The sequence below is a fragment of the Ranitomeya imitator genome, chromosome 2, assembly GCF_032444005.1.
Source record: "Ranitomeya imitator isolate aRanImi1 chromosome 2, aRanImi1.pri, whole genome shotgun sequence".
Classification (NCBI taxonomy): domain Eukaryota; kingdom Metazoa; phylum Chordata; class Amphibia; order Anura; family Dendrobatidae; genus Ranitomeya; species Ranitomeya imitator.
Window position 1 is genome coordinate 522,062,041 of NC_091283.1, and position 22,142 is coordinate 522,084,182.

General features: G+C 44.2%; 1 protein-coding gene across 2 annotated transcripts in view; it reads right to left on the reverse strand.

The window, feature by feature from the left end:
- The window catches only part of ZNF385C (zinc finger protein 385C), a 285,730-nt gene that overhangs the window by 95,361 nt on the left and 168,227 nt on the right, over positions 1-22,142 (reverse strand). For both annotated transcript variants that reach the window (XM_069751794.1, XM_069751795.1), the window contains exon 2: positions 12,200-12,342. In XM_069751794.1, the coding sequence (XP_069607895.1) occupies positions 12,200-12,342 (143 nt within the window). The remainder of the gene's footprint in view (positions 1-12,199; positions 12,343-22,142) is intronic.

The following is a 22,142-nucleotide window of genomic DNA, read 5'->3' on the forward strand; positions in this document are numbered from 1 at the left end:
GGACCACAGACCGAACTTCCCTGGAAGGGGCGTAACTAAGTAGCTTCCTAGGTGTTCGCTGGAGCCTCTGATGGTGAGGTCAGACTTGTGCAATAGGAAGCTACCAGGTACCACTCCAGGGTGGAGTCGGACTGTGGATGCTGTACCCACCGGGGACAAGACATGGGCAGGCAGGCACGGCTGTGACAATGGCTGACAGACAGGTATGGTGGAGGCCCAGACGGGCGGACTGGCTTGATGGAGATACAGGCAGGCAGACGGGCGCGGCTGGCACTCAGGCAGACAGGCGGGCACTGGCAGACAGGACTGATACTCTGGTAGGAACTGGTATTCAGATGGATGTATGGAAACAGGTAAGAACCTGTTCAGACTGGAGAATATAAAGAAACAGGTAGAGACCAGTATGGAAGTTGCAGAGTGAAGATAGAGCAAGAGTAGAAGCAAAGCTGAATCACAGGAGGCGGAGTAAGAGTAGGAGGTGGAGCTATGAGCAAAGAAGGAGAAGGCAGAGCCAAGGACGGAGCCACAGGGGGCGGAGCCAAGAGCGGAGACGCTGGAGGCGGAGCCAAGAGCAGATACGCTGGAGGTGGAGCCAAGAGCGGAGACGCTGGAGGCGGAGCCAAGAGCGGACACGCTGGAGGCGGAGCCAAGAGCGGACACGCTGGAGGCGGAGCCAAGAGCGGACACGCTGGAGGCGGAGCCAAGAGCGGACACGCTGGAGGCGGAGCCAAGAGCGGACACGCTGGAGGCAGAGCCAAGAGCGGACATGCTGGAGGCGGAGCCAAGAGCGGACATGCTGGAGGCAGAGCCAGGAGCCAGAAGCACAGGAGGTAACGCCAAGAGCTAAAGATGTAGAACCGCAAGGAGCGGAGCCAGGTAGAACCGCAAGGAGCGGAGCCAGGTAGAACCGCAAGGAGCGGAGCCGCAGAGCGAGAGCAGGGCCGCAGAGCAAAGCCACAGAGTGCAGAGCAAGGTCAGAGTGCAGAGCTGAGAGCAAAGCCACAGAGTGTAAAGCAAGGTCAGAGTGCAGAGTAAAGTTACAGAGAGCAGAGCTGAGAGAAAAGCTGAAAGACACAGAACCACAGGTTGTGGTAGAACTGAGCAGAGAGAAGCAGAACCACAGACAGTGGCGAATAGAGCAGAAAGATAAGGCGGAGGTACACACAGCAGAGTGGGAAATGACAAATGGCAAAGGAGAAACAGGAACGGATATAGACCAGAGTTCAGACAGGAACGGACACGGATACGGATACACAAACAGAACACAGATGAAGGCCTGCAGTATTGCAGCCCTCTGAGACAGGAAACAGACACGACCTGGCAGCTCAGTAGCAAGTGCTAACTGAGGGGAATAGTTTGCTCAGGCATCCTCCAATGGGTGAGGATGCCTTAAGTATCAGAGGCCTCAAGGCTATTGGCCAGAAGTACCTTAGGGCGGTGCATACAGTCTCAATAAGAATCCGGAGTGGCTGACGCCGCCCCCCTATGCACACAGCCAGGAAGTGTACACAGAGCAAGCCGCCATGAAGCACATGGCATGGAACCGGCAGCAAACAGATCTCACAGCATGGTACTAGGTGAGTGAGTTGATGTAAAAGGCAGGTGGGGAATGGAAGGCCATGCAGTGATGCCGGCAGGGTTGTTACAAACATGTTCAATGCGTGACATGTTCGGTGAGTATGCTGCCATGCAAGACCTGGGATGTTTTGAGCTTCCAGGAATTGTGTACAGATCCTTGCAGCATGGGGCCTTGCATTATCATGCTGCAACATGAGGCAATGGTCGCTGATGAATGGCACTACCTGGGCCTGACTAATAATTGTGCACACAGTGTCTAGTATACATTTTTTTTTACATATAAATCCATTTGCATTGTACATTAAATTAACCTACATATTGTGCCAGTTGATACTCCTTCCATTGCATTCTGATATAAACCGCTATCAAGTGCAGTATTACTTGTTGTATGCCTTTTGTGCACAAACATGGAATAACTCATTTTGTGATGCATTGGTTGATGTGATGGTGGAAAAGTTGGAATTGTAGGCAGCCCATTAATCATCACATATTGTCATGTGGCTCACATCTCTGAATGGATTTTGGGGCCCTGATAACACCTCTCAGCCTCCCAGCTTTGTGCCTCGAAGACAGATGCACCTGTCTCCTTGGCTAAATAGTTTTGCAAAGAAATACGATCAGCCTTAAAATGCAGCCTCTTGCCTGACAGTCATACTAGAGATAAGATAATCTTGCTAAGCCTCGGGCCAGGAGCGAGGACAATGCTGGCATTATAGATTGGGAAAAGTCATCCAACAAAGACTTGATTCTCCGTCTATTTTTTTCTTTTAACAGAACTCTATCTCCAGAAATTATTTCTGTCCACGGGGCTTATAGATATACACTGTTTAGGGACTCTCAAAAAGTAGATTTACTTTTCTTCTTTCTAGACCAAAAATAACGAGCTTCAAGATCATTGTTAAATATGACGAAGAAGATGACCATACACCTAGCAACACTTAGATTGCATGACCGTGTATGGCCAATATAGCTCCTTCTTACCCATAAAAACCATCACCCACAACCCCGTGTACACAAAACACCACACTTTAAATAAAAACGAAACACAATAGCTTCTTTGGATAATTTTGGCCACAGCGGCCAGTTTATTAACAAACAATAACAAACATTTTCTTTAAGCATTAACATAATTTATGCAAAAATTCGAGGGGAGGGTTCTTGGAGCCCACCGGGAAAAATTCTGGCTTAAAATATTTTGGCAAAACCAAAAAACAGAACTTAAACACCTCAACTTACTCTCAGCCGTACCACCAGCTCTAGGGCACCATAATTCCCGTTTTGGGAAAAATTAACCACCACCAGCTGCCAGGGTAAAAACCCCGTCCAGAGCCTGTAACCAAAATGCCAGAACAACAAACCCATTTAACTGTCCGGAATTTCCTTCAAATTCCTTCGCCGCTGAATCTGCATCAACTCCAAGAACCCCACCCCCGCCAACAGCCACTGTGACAAATCAATCACCGACCCTCAAAAAACTGTCCACCACCATCTAGTCCTAAACCCAACCTATGGTTAACGCTGCCAACTAAATATGTATATCTACATATAAATACATCTAACCACATGACTTAAAGGGACACTGTCACCTGAATTTGGAGGGAACAATCTTCAGCCATGGAGGCGGGGTTTTTGGGTGTTTGATTCACCCTTTCCTTACCCGCTGGCTGCATGCTGGCTGCAATATTGGATTGAAGTTCATTCTCTGTTCTCCATAGTACACGCCTGCACAAGGCAAGATTGAACTACTTGAACCCAATCCACATTTCCTTTTATTTTGCCTTGTGATTCACAGGCATTCTGCTGTAAACACAAGGGGCTCCAGAGGGTTTAATATGACTCCGTCCCCATCCTGGGGCACACATATCGACCCTCGTATATGATCCCCCTCACTACCTCTCAGTCCTAAAAGGTCTTTCAGTAACTACTAGCTGGTAAAATCTCTGTTGGGGCTGGTATAACCTCTGGGTCTAGAAAGACCTCCTATTTCTCTCCTCTGCATACTTTCCCATACTTTGTGATTTGCTATCCCAACACATAAGACTTTCTTCGACCATCAAACGCTTTAAATACAATCTGAAAACCTTCCTCTTCAGAAAAGATAGATAACGTTGCTGCCATTACACTACCATGTGACCAGCTTCTTTCCTCACCTACTGCACACATAGGGCCATCCCTCGTTCTGTAAAGGGGATTCTAAACATAGTCAGTGATTTACTATCCTCAGTGTTAGGACACCAAGCGAACAAGATAACCCCAATGTGAATGGAACAGAGGATGAGCATGAACACTTCTGCTTTATTCATTGCATATGGGAATTGTTATGATCTGGTGGCCTAGGAGCAGCATGAGACGTACTCTGGAGAAGGTGGTACCTGTACTGACCGCAAACCCTGAACTTAGCAGCGCAACTAGAAGTAGCCGTGGGGGGGTACCTAACACTCCCTAGACCCCTCGACACAGCCTAAGGACTAACTTCCCCTAAAGACAGAAACGGGAAAACTATCTTGCCTCAGAGAAAATCCCCAAAGGATAGACAGCCCCCCACAAATATTGACTGTGAGAGGAGGGAAATAACATACGCAGACATGAAATCAGGATTTAGCATAGGAGGCCATACTAGCTAAAAAGAAAGAATAGGACAGAGTACTATGCGGTCAGTATTAAAACACTAGAAAATATCCACCACAGAAAATACAAATCACCACATCTGACTAAAGACATGGAGGGTATATCTGCATCTCAAGAGACACAGCTTGGCTGCAAAAATCCTTCACAGACAAAGCTGGACAAGACAAAACATGAAAATGCACTGAACTATAAGGCCCACAGCATGTGGACAGCAAAAACAAAGCCACGACTTATCTTTGTTGAAAAGCACAGCAAACAGGAGAGACCAGTAAGGGATGTGAATCCTACAAAAACAATGGGCAACTGGCACTGACTAAAGGATCAAGCAGGACTAAATAGCTGAGTCCAAATTGCAAAAAGTGAACACACCTGGTAAATGCTGCGATCCAAAGACAGCAGCACTACCACTCATAACCACCGGAGGGAGCCCAAGAGCAGAATTCACAACAGTACCCCCCCCCCTTGAGGAGGGGTCACCGAACCCTCACTAGAGCCCCCAGGCCGATCAGTACGAGCCAAATGAAAGGCACGAACCAAATCGTCAGCATGAACATCGGAGGCAGCAACCCAAGAATTATCCTCCTGGCCATAACCCTTCCTTTTGACCAGATACTGAAGCTTCCGCCTCGAAAAACGAGAATCCAAAATCTTTTCAACCACATACTCCAACTCCCCATCAATCAACACCGGGGCCGGAGGATCAACAGAGGGAACAACGGGCACCACATACTTCCGCAACAAAGATCTATGGAAAACATTATGGATGGAAAAAGAGGCTGGAAGGGCCAAACGAAAAGAAACTGGATTGATAATCTCAGAAATCCTATTAGGATCAATAAACCGAGGTTTGAACTTAGGGGAAGAAACCTTCATAGGAACATGACGGGAAGACAACCAGACCAAATCCCCAACCCGAAGCCGGGAACCAACACACCGGTTAGCAAAACGCTGAGCCTCCTCATGAGACAACACCAAATTGTCCACCACATGAGCCCAAATCCGCTGCAGCCTGTCAACCACAGAATCCACACCAGGACAATCAGAAGGCTCAACCTGCCCTGAAGAAAAACGAGGATGAAAACCAAAATTACAAAAAAAAGGCGAAACCAAGGTAGCAGAACTAGCCCGATTATTAAGGGCAAACTCGGCCAATGGCAAGAAAGCCACCCAATCATCCTGATCAGCAGACACAAAGCATCTCAAATAAGTTTACAAAGTCTGATTAGTTCGCTCGGTTTGGCCATTTGTCTGAGGATGAAATGCGGAAGAAAAAGACAAATCAATGCCCAGCCTAGCACAAAAGGCCCGCCAAAACCTAGAAACAAACTGGGAACCTCTATCGGACACAATATTCTCCGGAATGCCATGCAAACGAACCACATGCTGAAAAAACAACGGAACCAAATCAGAAGAGGAAGGCAATTTAGGCAAAGGTACCAAACGAACCATCTTAGAAAACCGGTCACAAACCACCCAGATAACAGACATCCTCTGGGAAACCGGAAGCTCTGAAATAAAATCTATAGAAATATGCATCCAAGGTCTCTCAGGGACCGGCAAAGGCAGAAGCAACCCACTAGTGCGGGAACAGCAAGGCTTAGCCCGCGCACAAATCCCACAGGGCTGCACAAAAGAACGCACATCCTGCGACAAAGAAGGCCACCAAAAGGACCTACCAACCAAATCTCTGGTACCAAAAATCTCAGGATGGCCAGCCAATACAGAACAATGAACCTCAGAAATCACTTTACTAGTCCATCTATCAGGAACAAACAGTTTCCCCACTGGACAGCGGTCAGGTTTATTAGCCTGAAATTCCTGAAGAACCCTTCGTAAATCAGGGGAGAAGGCAGAAAGAATCACCCCTTCCTTCAGAATGCCGACCGGCTCAAGAATCCCAGGGGAATCAGGAAAAAAACTCCTAGAGAGGGCATCCGCCTTAACATTCTTAGTACCAGGAATGTACGAGACCACAAAATCAAAACGGGAGAAAAACAGGGACCATCGAGCCTGTCTAGGATTCAGCCGTTTAGCAGACTCGAGGTAAATCAGATTCTTATGATCGGTCAGGACCACAATACGGTGCTTGGCCCCCTCAAGCCAATGTCGCCACTCCTCAAATGCCCACTTCATAGCCAACAACTCCCGATTGCCGACATCATAATTGCGTTCCGCAGGCAAAAACTTCCGAGAAAAGAAGGCACATGGTTTCATCAAGGAACCATCAGAATTCCTCTGAGACAAAACGGCCCCTGCCCCAATCTCAGACGCGTCAACCTCAACCTGAAATGGAAGAGAAACATCCGGCTGACGCAACACAGGGGCAGAAGTAAATCGGCGTTTAAGCTCCTGAAAGGCAGAAACAGCCGCGGAGGACCAATTCGTCACATCAGCGCCTTTCTTCGTCAAATCGGTCAGAGGTTTAACCACACTGGAGAAGTTGGCAATGAAACGACGATAAAAATTAGCAAAGCCCAAGAATTTCTGAAGGCTCTTCACAGATGTGGGCTGAATCCAATCATGAATGGCCTGAACCTTAACCGGATCCATTTCTATAGATGAGGGAGAAAAAATTAAGCCCAAAAATGAAACCTTCTGCACTCCAAAGAGGCACTTCGACCCCTTCACAAATAAAGGATTATTACGGAGGATCTGAAATACCCTCTTGACGTCTTTCACATGAGACTCCCAATCATCAGAAAAAATCAAAATATCATCCAAATATACAACCATGAATTTATCAAGATAACTCCAAAAGATATCATGCATGAAGGATTGGAACACAGATGGGGCATTAGAGAGTCCGAATGGCATCACAAGGTATTCAAAATGGCCTTCGGGCGTATTAAATGCAGTTTTCCATTCGTCACCCTGCTTAATATGAATAAGATTATATGCCCCTCGAAGGTCAATCTTAGTAAACCAGCTAGCCCCCTTAATCATAGCAAACAAATCAGTAAGCAAAGGCAAAGGGTATTAAAATTTGACCGTGATCTTATTCAAGAGGCGATAATCAATACAGGGTCTCAAGGAGCCATCCTTCTTGGCAACAAAAAAAAAAACCTGCTCCCAATGGTGAAGAAGATGGCCGAATATGACCCTTCTCCAAAGACTCCTTAATATAGCTCTGCATGGCGGCATGTTCTGGCACAGACAGGTTGAAAAGTCGGCCCTTAGGGAACTTACAACCTGGAATCAAGTCAATAGCACAATCAGAGTCCCTATGCGGTGGAAGGGAACTGGATTTGGGCTCATCGAATACATCCTGGAAATCTGACAAAAACTCAGGAATTTCAGGAGAGGGGGAAGAGGAAATTGACATCAAAGGAACGTGACCATGAACCCCCTGACAACCCCAACTAGTCACAGACATAGATCTCCAATCTAACACCGGATTATGTACCTGTAACCATGGAAAACCCAGCACAATATCATCATGCAAATTATGCAACACCAGAAAACGACAATCTTCCTGATGGGCTGGCGCCATGCGCATGGTCAGCTGTGTCCAAAACTGAGGTTTATTTATAGCCAACGGTGTAGCATCAATGCCCCTTAAAGGAATAGGGTTCTGCAAAGGCTGCAAGGGGAAACCACAACGTCTGGCAAATTCTAAGTCCATTAAGTTCAGAGCGGCGCCTGAATCCACAAATGCCATGACAGAAAATGATGATAATGAGCAGATCAAGGTCACAGACAATAGAAATTTAGGTTGTACAGTACTGATGGTAACAGAACTAGCGATTCTCTTTGTACACTTAGGGCAATCAGAAATAACATGAGCAGAATCGCCGCAGTAAAAACACAACCTATTCTGACGCCTGAATCTTTGACGTTCCGCTCTAGACAAAATCCTATCACACTGCATAGGCTCAGGGCTCCGCTCAGAGGACAACGCCACAGTGTGCACAACTCTGCGCTCGCGCAAGCGCCGATCAATCTGAATGGCCAGAGACATAGAATCACTCAGACCAGCAGGCGTGGGGAACCCCACCATAACATCTTTAACGGATTCAGAAAGACCCTTTCTGAAAATTGCTGCCAAGGCATCCTCATTCCATTTAGTCAGTACAGACCATTTTCTAAATTTCTGATAATACGATTCTGCCGCTTCTTGACCCTGACACAGGGCCAACAAGATCTTCTCAGCTTGATCCACAGAATTAGGCTCATCATACAATAACCCCAATGCTTGAAAGAAAGAATCGACATTAAGCAAAGCAAGATTGCCAGTTTCCAGGGAAAATGCCCAATCCTGTTGGTCACCACGCAGCAGGGATATGATGATTTTAACCTGCTGAATAGGATCACCAGAGGACCGGGGTCTCAATGCAAAAAAACAGTTTACAGTTATTTTTGAAACTCAAAAATTTGGATCTGTCACCAAAGAATAAATCAGGAGTGGGAATCTTAGGTTCTAAGGCAGGAGTCTGAACAATATAATCTGAAATACCCTGTACCCTAGCAGCAAGCTGATCCACACGAGAAACTAACTCCTAAACATTCATGTTATTACTAGGTTCCGTAGCCACCCAGAGATTAAGAGGGAGGAAAAGACAAAACAGGCTAAGGAAAAAAAATGGCTCAAAACCTTTCATCCCTTCTTCTGAGATGCAATTAACTCATTGTTGGCCAGTTGTACTGTTATGATCTGGTGGCCTGTACTGACCGCAAACCCTGAACTTAGCAGCGCAACTAGAAGTAGCCATGGGGGGTACCTAACACTCCCTAGACCTCTCGACACAGCCTAAGAACTAACTTCCCCTAAAGACAGAAACGGGAAAACTATCTTGCCTCAGAGAAAATCCCCAAAGGATAGACAAAACATGAAAATGCACTGAACTATAAGGCCCACAGCATGTGGAGAGCAAAAACAAAGCCACGACTTATCTTTGTTGAAAAGCACAGCAAACAGGAGAGACCAGTAAGGGATGTGAATCCTACAAAAACAATGGGCAACTGGCACTGACTAAAGGATCAAGCAGGACTAAATAGCTGAGTCCAAATTGCAAAAAGTGAACACACCTGATAAATGCTGCGATATAAAGACAGCAGCACTACCACTCATAACCACCGGAGGGAGCCCAAGAGCAGAATTCACAACAGGGAATGCCAGAAAACAGTCGTTGTACTGACTATCTCCAACAATGAATCTTCAATATAATTGTCTAAGGGTCACTTCCATCTGTCTGTCTGTCTTTCTGTCTGTCTGTCTGTCACGGATATTCATTGGTCGCGGCCTCTGTCTGTCATGGAAATCCAAGTCGCTGATTGGTTGCGGCAAAACAGCCACGACCAATCAGCGACGGGCACAGTCCGGAAGAAAATGGCGGCTCCTTACTCCCCGCAGTCAGTGCCTGGCGCCCGCATACTCCCCTCCGGTCACCGCTCACGCAGGGTTAATGCCGGTGGTAACGGACCGTGTTATGCCGCGGGTAACGCACTCCAGAACCGCTGCTATTAACCCTGTGTGTCCCCAACTTTTTACTATTGATGCTGCCTATGCGGCATCAATAGTAAAAAGATCTAATGTTAAAAAAAACAACCTGCTATACTCACCCTCTGTTGTCCGACGATCCGCTTGCGCCGGCCGCCATCTTCTGTTCCCGGCGATGCATTGCGAAATTACCCAGAAGACTTAGCGGTCTCGCGAGACCGCTAAGTCATCTGGGTAATTTCGCAATGCATCCTGGGAACGGAAGATGGCGTCAGCCACGTGTATATCGCCGGAGCTTCGGTGGATCCCATGGGTGAATATATGACTATTTTTTATTTTAATTATTTTTTTATATATAATATAAATATAATATGGTGCCCACACTGCTGTATACTACGTGGGCTGTGTTAGATACCGCGTGGCTGCTATATACTACATAGGCAGTGTTATATACTATGTGGGCTGTGTGATATACTGCGTGGGCAGTGTTATATACTATGTGGGCTGTGTGATTTACTCCGTGGGCTGTGCTATTTATTACGTTGCCAACGTTATATACTGCATGGGCAGTGTTATATACTACGTGACTAGGCAATATACTACGTGGCTGGGCAATATGCTATGTGACTGGGCAATATACTACGTGACTGAACAATATACTACGTGGCTGGGCAAGATACTACGTGACTGGGCAATATACTACGTGGGCTGTGCAATATACTACGTGGACATGCATATTCTAGAATACCCGATGCGTTAGAATCGGGCCACCATCTAGTAGAGCATAGGCACACATGCTTTAACCACACTTTATTCAGGTATGGCTCTGTATAGGCCTCTTCTTGAGATCACTGGGGTTAGGATATGATTGACTATCTTGCGAATACCTCTTAAAGAGCATGTGTTTTGTACTTGTATTTATTGGTTAGCACTGCAGCGCTGGAGTCCTGGGTTCAAATCCCAGCAAAGACAACATCTGCAAGGAGTTTGTATGTTCTCCCCATGTTTGCATGGGTTTCCTCTGGGCACTCCGTTTTCCTCCCACATTCCAAAGACATACAGATAAGGAATTTAGATTGTGAGCCCCTTCGGGGACGGCGATGATAATGTCTGTAACGCGCTGCGGAATATGTTAGCGCTATTTAAAAATAAACATTATTATTATTATTATTATTGTCTCTGGTTAGTAACCAGAACCCATTTTCATGTGTACAGCACCCTAGAGTTTATGTTGCTATAACATAAAAAAACAAAAGCTGTCCAATTGGAAGGTAACAAGGATTATAATACCTATCGAGAATACATGTTATACTAAAGAGATCTGTAAAATTGGTAAATTAAAGAGTCCAAATGTACAAATCTTAGGTATGTTTTATTCTCAGAGGGAAAAACAAATATCTTACTACTACATTACTTGTCATGCACATTGCTTTTTGCTCAGTCTCTTGTCTAAATCTACATAAACGGCATGACTAGCATGAGTGCAGATATTCTTCATCTCAAAAACATGGTGTTGGTAAATATGTAATGAGGATTTCCAGGGGAAAAAAATATTCATGGAATTTGATTCAAGGAGGAATAAATGCTACTTTTTTTTTATCATCAATGTATTGATGTGTAACCTTTCAGTACATCTCATGTTGTAACTGTGGGTGGCTATGTAGACAATTATATTACAGATCGGTGATTAGAAGGATATGTAATATGATACTCAGACTTAGGCTGCCGTCACACTCGCAGTGTTTGGTTTGTATTTTACCTCAGTATTTGTAAGCCAAAACCAGGAGTGGGTGATAAATACAGAAGTGGTTCATATGTTTCTATTATACTTTTCCTCTATTTGTTCCACTCCTGGTTTTGGCTTACAAATACTGATGTAAAATACTGACCAAATACTGCTAGTGTGACGGCAGCCTTAGATAAACCAATCCTGATCCTCCATATATCTGCACTTATACAGTATTGCCAGACTTCAGATGTACAGCTGCCTTCCATTGTGCACAGACATTTTAGGGGAAAATCATGTATATCTCTGACAATCAGAAGGATAGGTTTTAGGAAAAATACCTGACAGACTTAAAGCTAGCAGAAAATGAGCTGTTGTTTTAAATCAGGTGTTTATTTTTACTGTCTTTCATTTTATAGTTTTTTTTATCTTTTTTTCATGTTATTATCTGTATAAAAAAATTCATTAATATTTAAAATTTCACACTGGCCACAATGCATCAAACTTCCTGTCAAAAAAGATGACTTTTCAGCAGTCTCATTATCATCACAGACAGGATTAGTATGAAAAGTCACACTATTTTGATCCACCATTCACAATAGGTAATGGCACAGCTACCATCTTCCGTTCACAATGGCCTTTGCCCAGATTAAAGCATGCTTCGTTACAACCATAAAAATACATTTAACATAAAAACATGATTTAAACGATAGGTCATTTTCTGATGACACGTTCCCTTTAAGAGGAAGTTTTTTGGTGACAGAGATAGTAGCTTTGTGCTTTCATATATTTCAGAATGGAAAAAAGAGATGAACGAAGAATATACCTACAGCATTAAAGTTTGGGAAGAGGGTGAGTGGAGAGACCCCATTGATCCTGAATGTTAGAAGATGCTTGATGTCCAAATGTGTTTGGATTGGTCGGCTGGGTATCCCGAGAGATGCCAACAATGGACCACCAGGAGTATGGGTACCTAGAAAAGAAGAAGCTTATCACAAATTTGACTACAAAAAACTCTACTTACAGACTCATAATGGTTATGAGGTTTCTAAAGATGCAAGACATAACCAGGGAATATAGGTATAAACATGTAACATCTCAAGGACACCTCTTGTGGTTCCTCACAGCAGTAAAAACATGTGAGATGACAGTCCTGAATAAGGCTGCTTTGATGGTATTGCCGTATAGAGTGTTTTGACCCTGAACATGTGTCTTTGACCTGATGAAGTCCCTTGTTTGGGGTTGAAACGTGATATACATCAATACCAACAAAACATCTTGTGCTGCCATAGTCTTGGATGGTTGTACTGTTCTCTGGGCCCAGAAGTTATGACCACAAACACATTTCTGAAACAAACTTCTACAAGACAATTCATGAAATGTTTGAATGGATGTTGGTAACTGGGAACAAGGCTAGACACTCGTACATCCTTACCTGACTGCGCTGAAAGTCACGTGCACCACAGAGGTGTTCCTATTGTGTACACAACTTTTTCAGGTGAGAGATAATTGTTTATTGCTCGTGATAAATATGTAGACTAAATCCATGTCATCTAGATAGAACCCTCTTCTCTTAATTCTTGCAGGAAGGTTCGGATCAGATCTTCCAAGACATAATCAGGGACTACACATATTTCTTTTTTTTCCAAACTGTTCAAAGGATTCATGAGATTTCCTTTAATTTACACTGAATTCACAGATATTTATGTGTTTAACAAGCCACATTCAACTAATGGGAAAGTCGGACAACCAGTTTGCTGGACAGATACTGGTGGGTATAAACTTAAGTGGATTGTCCACTACTTAGACAATGACTATGTTCATAAGTGACATCCGGAGCAAGTGAGAACTGCAGCTGCTCTCTGGTTTCCTCTGGATTTTTGGCTTATCCGAAGTAGGGGAGAGTGAAGCGCAGGGATTGTGTGACATAACAATGTCACGAGAGCCCCGGAGAGCCAGTGTCTATACTGCTGTAACGGCGCCAGCAATGGAGGTGAATATAAGTGTTATTATTTTATAAGGGGCATACAGTGGTTGTCAGAGCAGTGGACACGTGCTTTCAAGGGAATCTGTCATCAGGTTGTTTTCTATGTAACCTGAGAGCAGCATAATCTAGGGGCAGAGAGCCTGATTCCAATGATGTGTCACTTACCTGGCTGTTGCAGTTTCAATAACATGAGTGTTTTATCAGCAGGAGATTAACATTACAGGACTAGTTGTCTTGTGCTTCCTAGTCCTTCTGCTCAGAGGAACCCTACCCTCACTACTGATTAGTACCTTTCTGTCAATGTACAGTGTACAGAGAAAGATGCCCATCAATGGTGTGGGCATGGTTATACTGAGCTCAGCATTCAGAGAACTGCTAGATCTGCATCAGAGAAAACAAGGATTGTATCTTAATGACAGCATGCAGACCAGTAAGGGACACTTTACTGGAATCAAGATCTCATCCCCTACACCCATCTATCCATACCCTGGTTGTAATAATTCTTGGGGGATCCTAACAGCTTTCAGTGATTTAACATTACATAGTAACATAGTAACATAGTTAGTAAGGCCGAAAAAAGACATTTGTCCATCCAGTTCAGCCTATATTCCATCATAATAAGTCCCCAGATCTACGTCCTTCTACAGAACCTAATTGTATGACACAATATTGTTCTGCTCCAGGAAGACATCCAGGCCTCTCTTGAACCCCCCGACTGAGTTCGCCATCACCACCTCCTCAGGCAAGCAATTCCAGATTCTCACTGCCCTAACAGTAAAGAATCCTCTTCTATGTTGGTGGAAAAACCTTCTCTCCTCCAGACGCAAAGAATGCCCCCTTGTGCCCGTCACCTTCCTTGGTATAAACAGATCCTCAGCGAGATATTTGTATTGTCCCCTTATATACTTATACATGGTTATTAGATCGCCCTCCAGTCGTCTTTTTTCTAGACTAAATAATCCTAATTTCGCTAATCTATCTGGGTATTGTAGTTCTCCCATCCCCTTTATTAATTTTGTTGCCCTCCTTTGTACTCTCTCTAGTTCCATTATATCCTTCCTGAGCACCGGTGCCCAAAACTGGACACAGTACTCCATGTGCGGTCTAACTAGGGATTTGTACAGAGGCAGTATAATGCTCTCATCATGTGTATCCAGACCTCTTTTAATGCACCCCATGATCCTGTTTGCCTTGGCAGCTGCTGCCTGGCACTGGCTGCTCCAGGTAAGTTTATCATTAACTAGGATCCCCAAGTCCTTCTCACTGTCAGATTTACCCAGTGGTTTCCCATTCAGTGTGTAATGGTGACATTGATTCCTTCTTCCCATGTGTATAACCTTACATTTATCATTGTTAAACCTCATCTGCCACCTTTCAGCCCAAGTTTCCAACTTATCCAGATCCATCTGTAGCAGAATACTATCTTCTCTTGTATTAACTGCTTTACATAGTTTTGTATCATCTGCAAATATCGATATTTTACTGTGTAAACCTTCTACCAGATCATTAATGAATATGTTGAAGAGAACAGGTCCCAATACTGACCCCTGCGGTACCCCACTGGTCACAGTGACCCAGTTGGAGACTATACCATTTATAACCACCCTCTGCTTTCTATCACTAAGCCAGTTACTAACCCATTTACACACATTTTCCCCCAGACCAAGCATTCTCATTTTGTGTACCAACCTCTTGTGCGGCACGGTATCAAACGCTTTGGAAAAATCGAGATATACCACGTCCAATGACTCACCGTGGTCCAGCCTATAGCTTACCTCTTCATAAAAACTGATTAGATTGGTTTGACAGGAGCGATTTCTCATAAACCCATGCTGATATGGAGTTAAACAGTTATTCTCATTGAGATAATCCAGAATAACATCCCTCAGAAACCCTTCAAATATTTTACCAACAATAGAGGTTAGACTTACTGGCCTATAATTTCCAGGTTCACTTTTAGAGCCCTTTTTGAATATTGGCACCACATTTGCTATGCGCCAATCCTGCGGAACAGACCCTGTCGCTATAGAGTTCCTAAAAATAAGAAATAATGGTTTATCTATTACATTACTTAGTTCTCTTATTTATATTTACATTTATAACCATTGTTCCAAGGTCTGAGTCAACAAACAAATCCTTCAAGTTTAACAACGCCTAGACTGCCTATTTCATAATATACTTGATAATACTGCTGATGGGTGAATCGATGCGCAGGGCTAAGGTTTTTCGACCAGGTCAGTAATCTGTGACTGCAGAATGAGAGGCCTGCGAATCTCCCAGCAGTCCCAACTCTTCTTTTGATTAGCCGGGCTGGTGAAACGTTATCATTGCAGCGTGATGCAGGCACAATATAGCGCCCGGCTAACCAAAAGAACAGCCAGTAATGCCAGCGGGTAATTGATTACAAGTCTCATAACCACAAGTCACTGGTCAAAAGAACAGATTCCTGTTGATTCTCCCATCTCTACAAAATACTGATTTTAAAAATCAATATTCAGGTTGTCACATAATATTACTTAAAAAAACAATATCAAAGATTTCAGTAGTTTCTAACTCATCCTTGTAATGTATTTGCATCTGACACTGACAGAAGACAACCTTTCTATTGGGGTATAAAGCCGGTGTGTTTGAAGAAAGGAAAGATCTTAAAAAACAACTTTGTCAGCAGCAGGTCTATCACCCAGATTCAATTACACTGATGTCCTATCCTCAGGGCAGTTCTGTACTTGGGTTTATACATTTCCATGAAATTTCATCCTCTGGGTATATAACGGACGTGGCAGAGGAAAATTGACTATGTTGCCTTTTTATTAGGTAAAGCCATAAATGCGACTTGCACCCATTATTTCACCCATTGCTTTCCTTTTTGTGGGTGCCTAACCCATCTCTCAGGCCTTTATGCTTTTCTTTTCTGGATCCTCGCTTTACACTAGTCAGAGTCATGTCTTCTCCTGATATTTTTCTATTGTCTAAGTGTTCTGGAGAACATAAAATAATGATTCAACATCAAGATGAGGGAAAAGGCATCTTTTCTGTCATAAAAACACAGAGTGCTGCATCCTGGCAGAGATAAAATGACCTCTTTCTGGGAAAAACGGCCCTATTGAAATCCTTATCAGTGTCCCCAAACTGCTTCTAACTACAGGCAGAGAAAATGCAGCAAGCCCTCTCAAGCGTGGCATTGTTCAAATTAATTCACAAATCCCCCCTGAGGGGAAATCTGGGAATCGTTTATAAAAAGAAAGACTAAATTAAATCTATATTTATAGAAAGAATAAAAAGGAAAAAAAAACAGGGAAGAAAATCAAATGGAGAACAATACAGATCAAGATTGGTGTATTCCTCTGGGGTTTTAGCGGTTTAGGGGGCAAAGATGGCCGGACACAGCCTGCTGAGTTGTGTTAATAGCTAATTAGGTGACATTCAATGGCTCCTGCTCCATATCAAGATCAACCCTTAAACTTATAGAGAAAAGATGAACAAAGGAAGCCTCAATAAAAATTAAAAAAGTAATCATGTAATGCTAAGAAATAAAAACAAATACACTGCTCAAAAAAGTAAGGGAAACACTAAAATCCCACATCCTAGATATCACTGAATTGAATATTCCAATTGCAAATCTTTATTCATTACATAGTGGAATGTGTTGAGAAGAATAAAACCTGAAAAAATGATCAATGTAAATCACAACTAATATCCCATGGAGGTCTGAATTTTGGAATGATACTGAAAATCAAAGTGGAAAATCAAATTGCAGGCTGATCCAACTTCAGTGGATATGCCTCAAGACAAGGAAATTATGCTCAGTAGTGTGTGTGCCCTCCACGTGCCTGTATGATCTCCCTACAACAACTGGACATGCTCCTGATGAGGCGGCAGATAGTCTCCTGAGGGATCTCCTCCCAGACCTGGACTAAAGCATCCGCCAACTCCTGGACAGTCTGTGGTGCAACATGACGTTGGTGGATGGTGCGAGACATGATGTCCCAGATGTGTTCAATCGGATTCAGGTATGGGGAACGGGCAGGCCAATCCATAGCTTCAATGCCTTCATCTTGCAGGAACTGCTGACACACTCCAGCCACATAAGGTCTGGCATTGTCCTGCATTAGGAGGAACCCAGGGCCAACCGCACCAGCATATGGTCTCACAAGGGGTCGGAGGATCTCATCTCGGTACCTAATGGCAGCCAGGCTACCTCTAGTGAGCACATGGAGGGTTATGCGGCCCTCCAAAGAAATGCCACCCCACACCATTACTGACCCACTGCCAAACTGGTCATGCTGAAGGATGTGGCAGGCAGCAGATTGCTCTCCACGGCGTCTCCAGACTCTGTCACATCTGTCTCATGTGCTCAGTGTGAACCTGCTTTCATCTGTGATGAGCACAGAGCGCCAGTGGTGAATTTGCCAATCCTGGTGTTCTGTGGCAAATGCCATGCATCCTCCACGGTGTTGGACGGTGAGCACATCCCCCGTCTGTGGACGTTGGGCACTCAGACCATCCTCATGGAGTCGGTTTCTAAAAATTTGTGTAGGCACATGCACATTTGTGGCCTGCTGGAGGTCATTTTGCAGGGCTCTGGCAGTGCTCCTCTTGTTCCTCCTTGCACAAAGGCTGAGGTAGCGGTCCTGCTGCTGGGTTGTTGCCCTCCTAAGGCCCCCTCCACATCTCCTATTATACTGGCCTGTCTCCTGGTAGTGCCTCCAGCCTCTGGACACTACGCTGACAGACACAGCACACCTTCTTGCCACAGCTCGCATTGATGTGCCATCCTGGATGAGCTGCACTACCTGAGCCACTTGTGTGGATTGTAGAGTATGTCTCATGCTACCACGAGTGTGAAAGCACAACCAACATTCAAGAGTGACCAAAACATCAGCCAGAAAGCATTGGTACTGAAATGTGGTCTGTGGTCCCCACCTGCAGAACCACTCCTTGATTGAGTGTGTCTTGATAATTTCCAATAATTTCCATCTGTTATCGATTCCATTAGCACAACAGGATGTGAAATTGATTGTCAAACAGTATTGCTTCCTCGCGAGACCGCTACGTCATCATCTCGCAAGACTGCAATGCATTCTTGGGACCAGAGCGTCGCGAGGAGCATCGCTAAGCGCCTCGCCTGGATCCGGGGGGCGAGTATATAACTATTTTTTATTTTAATTCTTTTTTTCAACAGGGATATGGTGCCCAAATTGCTATATACTACGTGGGCTGTGTTATATACTATGTGGGCTGTGCTATATACTGCGTGGGCTGTGTTATATACTACGTCTCTGTGCTATATACTACCTGGGCTATGCTATATACTACATCGCTGTGCTATACACTACGTGGGCTGTGTTATATACTGCGTGAGCTGTGTTATATACTGCGTCTCTGGGCAATATACATGGCTGGGCTATATACTACGTGGCTGTGTTATATACTATGTGGGCTGTGCTATATACTACATGGGCTGTGCTATACACTGCATGGGTTGTGCTATATGCTACGTGGGCTGTGTTATACACTGCGTGAGCTGTGTTATATACTATGTGGGCTGTGTTATACACTGCGTGAGCTGTGCTATATACTACGTGGGCTGTGTTATACACTGTGTGGGCTGTGCTATATACTACGTGGCTGCTTTACATACTATATGGCTGTGTTATATACTGCGTGAGCTGTGCTATATACTACGTGGGCTGTGTTATATACTACGTGGGCTGTGCTATATACTGCGTGGGCTGTGTTATACACTTCGTGGGCTGTGCTATATACTATGTGGGCTGTTATACAGTACACTGCGTGGGCTGTGTTATACAGTATACTACATGGGCTGTGCTATATACTACGTGGGCTGTGTTATACACTGCGTGGGCTGTGCTATATACTACGTGAGCTGTGCTATATACTACGTGGGCTGTGCTATATACTACATGGCTGTGCTATATGCTACGTGGCTGTGTTATATGCTACGTGGCTGTGCTATATGCTATGTGGCTGTGCTATATGCTACGTGGGCTGTGCTATATGTTACGTGGGCTGTGTTATATACTACATGGGTGTTGTGAATTCTGCTCTTGGGTTCCCTCCAGTGGTTGTAGGTGGGAATGCAGTTGTCTCTGAGTCACAGTCCTGGCCAGGTGTATCTGCTGATTGCTGTTATGACTGGGATATTTAAGTGTGCAGGATTCATTGCCCTTGCCAGTTGTCAATGTTTCTTCTGAAGTGTTGGATTACTTTCTGGCTTCTGCTGCTCAGCTGTCAATTCAGCAAAGATAAGTGTCTGGTTTTTGTTTCTGTGGCACACATGCAGTGTGCTTATATTCTGTGCTATTCATTTGTTTTTCTCTTGTCCAGCTTAGACTGTGTCAGTGTTTTCTCGGTCTTGTTGGATTCTCTGGAGATGCAGATATACGCTCCACATCTTTAGTTAGATGGTGGAGTTTTTGTATTTTCTGCTGTGGATATTTTGGAAGGATTTTTTGTATAAATCATTTTTATTGGTCACAGCAATAAAGAACAAAGGCAAACGTTACAAACTGGTAAATCTGTGCAATGATAGGCAGTAATTTTAAGTCGAACAAGGGGAGCATAGTTACAGCATTTATGTCTTATGATTTAACTTTTCTGATCAACAATGCTCCTGGCTATCACGAAATCATGAGCTGATAACAATAAAAACAGCTGGGATAATTGGTACCAATTGTTAGATTTCTTTGTGAATATTCAAAATACGATATGTATAATTGAACTAGTTATGAGGAGGACAAACATAGAAAGTAAGGAAGGGGAAAGAAAAGAGGGTGGGAAGAAGAAAAGAAGGATGGATGAGGGTGTGGGGGGTTCAGGGAAGGAGTGTGGCTGCCCCCATATCCCAGCGGACAGAACGCATGCCGAGGAACGGCTCGGAAGCATACGAGAATAGGCTATGTAGTGTGTCGGGTTCTGGAAACCCAGAGATCTAGTTGGAAGGATTTTTTAATACTGACCGCTTAGTATCCTGTCCTATCCTTTCCTATTTAGCTAGTGTGTGCCTCATTTGCTAAATCCTGTTTTCTGCCTACGTGTCTTTTCCTCTACTACTCACAGTCAATATTTGTGGGGGGCTGCCTATCCTTTGGGGTTCTGCTCTGAGGCAAGGTAGTAATTCCTATTTCCATCTATAGGGATATTTAGTCCTCCGGCTGTGTCGAGGTGTCTAGGTTTTGTTAGGCACACCCCACGGCTACTTCTAGTTGCGGTGATAAGATCAGGGTTTGCGGTCAGTATAGTTACCACCTACTCCAGTGAAAGTTTTCATGCTGCTCCAAGGTCACCTGATCATAACACATGGGCTGTGCTATATATTACGTGGCCTGTGCTATATGCTACTTGGCTGTGCTATATGCTACGTGGGCTGTGTAATATGCTACGTGGGCTGTGTTATATGCTACTTGGCTGTGGTTTATTTCTCTGCTGTATCTGTACATTATGAATCATGGTATGTGTTAAAGAGGGGGGCGCACTGAGACTCTTTCACTCGGGGCCCTGAAAAACCTGGAGCCGACCCTGGCTTCACTGATTGGTCACGCCCAGCCGAGAACAATCAGCGACAGGCGCAGTCCAGCTGCAAATTGGCGTGGAATTTGAAATCACACTTCGTTAATTGGTCGCGCCCGGCTGGCCAAATCCTGTGTATAAATTGCATTATTCCGAAAACTTCCTAAATAAACTACATACATATTCTAGAATACCTGATGCGTTAACCTCGGGCCACCATCTAGTGAGCATATAAACAGTTTTGGGGGAAAAATCCTGCTGATAGATTCCCTTTAACTCCTTCACAACATTTGATGTAATTTTATGTTATGATTGGGAAGGGGTTCCTGCAAAATGGTGTAAATTTACGCCATTTGGGGCTCATGCAAGCACAGGAGCAGTGCTCTCATGATTGCAGCTGCAGCGCTTGACTTAAAGGGTTTTCTCACAAACAAAGTTGAATTTAATCAATAGATCTTGGAATAATAATAATTTCCACAATTGGATGTATTTAAATAAAATGTTCCTGTGCTGAGATAATCTTATAAATGTGCCCCTGCTGTGTACTGTGTAATGGCTGTGTCTGATCATGCAGGAACATGGTCTGATCAAACCATCATATCATACTACAGCTCCTGGGTAGGGAAGGGGGGAATATACAGATATTACAGCACGGCATCGCAAATTATTCTTTTTTTTTAAGTAAAAGGTTGTTTACCACAAAAAAAGAATCAGTTGTGATGTCCTGCTGTAATGTCTGTATACACTTTTGCTTCCCTCTGCCCAGGAGAGGTGGTATGATCAGACCATATTCCTGCATGATCAGACACAGACATTACACAGTACAGAGCAGGGGCACATTTATAAGATTATCTCAGCACAGGAACATTTTATTTAATGACATCTAATTGTGGAAGTTATTATTATTCCAAGATCTATTGATTAAAATCAACTTTTGTACATGGGAAAACCACTTCAAGTGAAAGCTGAGCCTCGGCTGTAACTGTCAGCAGCGGTGCCTGCCCTGAGCCATTCCAAACCCTAAATGCCACGATTGATAGCGTTCACAGCACTTAGAAGGCAGGGAGAGGGAGCTGGCTCCCTCTCCCATCAGATTGGCGCCCCCACAATGTCCCAGTTGTGGCCATAGTAACCCGAGGTCGTCATGATGACAACCGGGTTAATCAGCTACGGCAAGCCTGTTAGACCATGTTCAGAGCATGGTCTAAGAGGCTTCTGTCAGTGCAGCACTGACATGCATAATGTATTGTAATGCT